General features: G+C 39.5%; 1 protein-coding gene across 1 annotated transcript in view; it reads right to left on the minus strand.

Annotated features, from left to right (window-relative positions):
* Positions 1-2175: 2175 nt before the first annotated feature.
* The window catches only part of LOC122800283 (SWI/SNF-related matrix-associated actin-dependent regulator of chromatin subfamily B member 1-like), a 253691-nt gene continuing 250547 nt past the window's right edge, over positions 2176-5319 (minus strand). Inside the window, exon 5 of the mRNA XM_044069771.1 lies at positions 2176-2380. Coding sequence (XP_043925706.1) covers positions 2176-2380 — 205 coding nt within the window. The remainder of the gene's footprint in view (positions 2381-5319) is intronic.

Genomic DNA, 5319 nt, shown 5'->3' on the forward strand with positions numbered 1-5319 from the left:
ACATTCTTTTTAATGTCACAGGCTAGGTTAAGATATTTGTGACATTAACTTGTATATGTTTAGCATATCCATCATGGCAAGGTCAGGGACTGCCCGGTAAGCTACACATGAGTTGCCTCTCAGCAGCCTGTAAGACAGTGACAAGGATTTCAGTCTATTCACATAAATCATGATTTGGATTGGAGGCCCTGTCTTCTTAGTGAAGAGCTCTGTCTCTCTCCAGGTGTTGCAGGTGTTTGATATAGATGCAGAAGGGAGCATTGTGCTGTATTAATACTCTTGAGGGTAGAGTACAGTGGAGTTATAACTTCCTTAGGCCTGGATGCAATGCCCTTTCTTATGAGATGTGCAACATAGGTTTTCCTTACCACACTGGTATGGTCACTTTTTTGTTTTAGACTGTGGCTTTGGCACCAGGCATTTATCTGTTAGCCCCTCCCATATGTTAACATTGTTGCAAATCTGCACCCAATTTTCAATTGGCAAACTTGGCAAGCCAAAGACAGTCTACTTTAGCCTGGACTTTGAGAAAGATTCCAAACAGTAAAAGACCCAGAGCAGATTCCTGTGGTACCTGGTACAGGTGGCATCACCAACTTTGACAGTGCTCTGTCAGTGAGCCAATGGGCTACCCATCTAATGACATAAGGGTTGGTCCTATTTTTAATTTCAAATCATTTGGGTTTCTAATACCTTGATGGAAATTGACCCCATTCCTAAGCCAAAGTACAATTAAAGTTAATGAATTAGTATTTAAACTTTATTGACCATAAGTGCTTATCTACTTGTTTAGCATTTATAAAGCAAACTCTGTTTTATATTCCCAGCTATTTCTGAAGTGTGTGTGTGTGCCTGCCTGTGTGTGTGTGTGTGTGTGTGTGTGTGTGTGTGTGTGTGTGTGTGTGTGTGTGTGTGTGTGTGTGTGTGTGTGTGTGTGTGTGTGTGTGTGTGTGTGTGTGTGTGTGTGTGTGTGTGTGTGTGTGTGTGTGTGTGTGTGTGTGTGTGTGTGTGTGTGTGCCTGTGTGCCTGTGTGTGTGTGTGCGTGTGCTGTGTGTGTGTGTGTGTGTCTAATTTACTTTTCTTTACCAGTAATGTTTGATTGGGCCACTCAGCTCCATGCAAATAGAAGTCTGATAGAATAAAGATTTGAACATTGCACGATAGATAATAAACAGAGACAACAAAGGGGAAAGTAAACAATTTAGATTGACCATTACAAAAACTTCAAACTAGGACAAATACAGTAAAAATAATTATGGAGTAAGAAGAGCAGACTGTATGAAAATAAGCAGGTAAAGAATATCATTATGGAAGTTACTAGAAATCAAGAGATGAAGAAATCAAGTGAGTAAAAAAGTGCATAGAAATTAAATGAGGGCATGTTCATTAAGAAGAGAGACTTGAAGTTGGGTAGATAAGAGGGAATGGATTATAATCATTAGAATGTGAGAGAAATTACAGTATAATTTCTGCAAAATGTACAAAGTCTTGGTGTATGACAACATGAGAGCAGACCTAAATAATAATAGATTATATAATACAATTTAGAGCTTTTTTTTCTTTTGCAGAACCATGTACTTGTACATACTGTGTTCTTTCTGGTTGCCATGCAGAAATGGCACTTTTCATTCTTTTATTTTATTTTATTTTTTTAACCAGTAAAGGTTAGACTCCAAAGGTACTGTAATGTGACAGCTTTAATTAAACAGGACAAAACGTTTTGCACATTTATTTCTAAAATTAACATTAACTCCAGTTTAAGTCTTATGTTCTAACTGTACACTCACAGCCTCATAAGCAAAGTAACCTTTCTCTATGGAGAGGGTGAGTTTGTAGTACCGCTTTGAAAAAAAAGGCTTGAATGCTTTGACTACTTTTTATATTTCATAAACATATTGAGTTGTGAGGCCTTTTAGAACTTCATTATGGATTCACAGTATGTTATTTGTGGACTCCAGAAGAATGCTTTTCAATGCTTATCCTAGCACAATACAAAGCAGCTGGTAGAATACATCTGAACGGCAAAAAATTACAAGTCACAAACTGGCATATGTTTCATAGACCATATAGATAATGGCTTGTAACTACACAGTACTTCTGATTTCTTTCTATGCAGTTGAGGTAAAAGCAGCCTAATGAAGGATGTAGCATTTATTATGTGTGCACTGGCAAATGTTACTTGGAGATAAGGTGGCAAGTGTTACTGCCACCAACCCCAGCAGGCCTGCCATAGCTAGAATATTCCTGCAAAGCAGAGTTCTGTTGCCCTAGGCAGCCAGGTAAATGGGGTAACATCTGCATAGTGTTAGGATACCCTCCCACAATAGTGTCCAATGACTCCTCCTGCTCAGTACTTGGGATATCATCAGCATTCTGTACCCTGTTAAAGGAAATATTACAGCAGCATACTTGAGACGTCATATAAGTATTATCTATTCATCATCATCCAGGATGCAGACCTTACCTGCATGATGGAGCATCTGGATGAGTGTGTAATATGCTCTAATACCCCACAGGAATGTTGAAACTTTGCATGGGTATTCGTCAAGGTAATGGGTCTATGGATGATACTGTTCTTAGAATGCACATGCACTGGCATAAACACCCTACTAGGCTGCATGAAATGGCTTACCAGAGCAGAAAATGATCCATTTATCTTCCAGCTCACGTTTAATAGAAACGGTCTCATGAAATGCCTGTGCAGGGATTCTTAAATGTCCATTATGTGCATATAACAAATCATCTTGTGTGCAGTATTTTTCAGGGTGACAGCACCATATGACAATCTCAGTAGTGCTGGCTGATAAGTAAAGTAAGCAAGACCTTGTGGTACACAACAGTTTTTCAAAAGATGCATACAAGGGTGAGTGTGCAAGATAGTATTGTATAGGTAGCAATGTAAGTCTCTACACCACTTTTTCTGTCCTGTATTTTGCTGTTGAGTATATGCCACCATTGTATCTCAACTGTTTCACACTTGAGATTGCAGTATGGCCTTGTTTATCTTATCTGACATGTAACACATGCAGACTATTTCATTTCCAGAGATAATGCTACCTGGTGCTACAGCTGTGGATGAGTACTTCAATCTACCATCCCTCCATCTTTCTGGAGGACCAGTGTAACTAGGCTCACAATCAAACAGGCGCAATGATAGAGTTCTGGGTCTCCTAAATGGACAGCTGATGTGCTTGGATATCTCTTTGGCTTGGACCTACATCTCTCCTGAGCCAAGAGCAGCCTAATGTTCCTTGTTTGAATCATGCTGAGTAACTTGGTGATGCGCACACAACTGGCAGTAGATCAGATGGTGTCAACTGCACCTGTTCCTTACAATGGTGAACCTAGATGGAATGACTGAGATGTACTTCAGGACATGTTAGCCATACTGCATGCCAAGGCTGTGGAAAGCAGACCATGTTTGGTGGATCTACATGCAGTGTAATATGCAGCAGAGGCATACACAAAGTATTTATGGCAGTCTCCAATATGTGATCCCTTTGAGCATAAATAAAAATGACAAAGATTGTCCTCACTATTTTAAGGACCATGATAAATGCTCATTATGTATAATGCATATACTATTATATCACTTCCTTGAAGAAGTGAGGAGGTGACCATAAGCTTAATCCATTCTGCCCTTGAAGTGATTTCAACATTCTACCGATGCTAAATTCCTAGCTTCCCTTTTACCCATTTTCAAAACTGTCCAATGCTCTTTGGAGTTCTCTGGATTCCTCCTTAACTAACAATTCTAGTACAGCATTCTGTGGTTTTTACAACCCTCTATGGAGAAGCAGCTTTGGAGATGCAAGGTGCATGCAGTTTCTAGAATCTTCTGCCTGTGTCTCCTACATCTTTTGTTGCAGTTCAGGATGATCCTCTCCTCTCCCTGACATATTGTGCACTAATATTGTTCCCACTATCTTTTATGGTTTCAAACAACAAACACCAGCTTCAGAAATCTCTGGTATGGATACTGTGCCATAAGATGTGGTGGGAAGGGTGGTCTCTAGCTGCAGGTGGTGACATGGCATTTTGCAGGCTGTGTTCTCAGGAGTAGCAGTGGCTGTGGCTGCCTTTGGTGGTTGAGATCATGAGTGTTGTGTGATGCTTTGCTAAAGGTGTCCCATACTGTTAAGACCCTGATGAAGTTGTGGCCTGTGGCTATAAGAACAGGATTTCCATACTGTACCTGAAGCAGCACATAATGACAGTCTGACTAATCAGCTGATAGTACTGGCCCATGGTGTCATTTAACATGAAGAAATGAGCTGGTAAATAGGTGTGACACTTTGCCTGCATTATCCCACATAAGCTGTACCCCATTGTACTTGGTAAACTTATTTAATTATTGCTTTCTTGTATCTCTAGCATTCTGTCCCTCCTGACAATTTTATGTATAGATCTTCATTGCTTATTGTAATGCCTATGTTGGTTCTCTGAATAATTTTAAAGCAGGCTCTATATCACCAGCAATATGCTGATCACTGCACTCTTTATTTGCTCTTTGCCCTACATTTTCTGACTGTGTACATTCTGTCTGCTTCCTGCGTAATACTCCATCTTTATATGATTCTTACTCTCTTCTGTTTTATTTTTTTTTTTAATCTCTATTTTCATGACTCTGGCTTCATCAGATCAACTTTCTTGGATGTCTACAAATATATACAGTGGAATACATAAAACTACTCATTCATCATAAGTCAGTCTCATAAATCAAGTTACCATTTATCTAAAGTTAGCAATGTTTCTCCTCACCCTATTCATAGTGTAAGAGTCCCTTATCTTGATACCTTAATCTGCCACTTTCCTGTATCATAAATACCTCTTCATTCCATATAATATAAAAGTCCAACTAGGTATGACTTGCCTCTCCCTTCCTTCTGTACTTCCCGGGTAACCCTCCTGAATGACTTCACATTGTTCCCTCCATTTCACCCACTTCCTCCGCATCACTTCTTTTTAAGCAGTATATGCAACATTTTTTTCTACCAGCTATAGCACTCCTTACCAACTTCCAATGCTTTTGATGTCTCCACCTTCATTTATTCATTCTACCACCTACATTAACTCCACTTTTTCTTCCACAGAAAGCTGCTGTCCCTGTCTATCCCCAGTAATAACCAACCCACTGCATCTTTATTTTCCTACCGATAATTTCTCCTCTGTTTTTACCAACTGCTTTCACCACTCTTATACCATTTAGCAAAATTACTACATGAGTCTTCTTAATGGCATAGAAGGATAAAGCTGGGATTTGTCTCCAAGGTAACGTGGGATTGGCTATGAACCCTAGTGTTGTTGGAGATGAGAAGA

The sequence above is a fragment of the Protopterus annectens genome, chromosome 4.part0 (genome assembly GCF_019279795.1).
Source record: "Protopterus annectens isolate FY-2018-M chromosome 4.part0, PAN1.0, whole genome shotgun sequence".
In the NCBI taxonomy this organism is placed as follows: Eukaryota; Metazoa; Chordata; order Ceratodontiformes; family Protopteridae; genus Protopterus; species Protopterus annectens.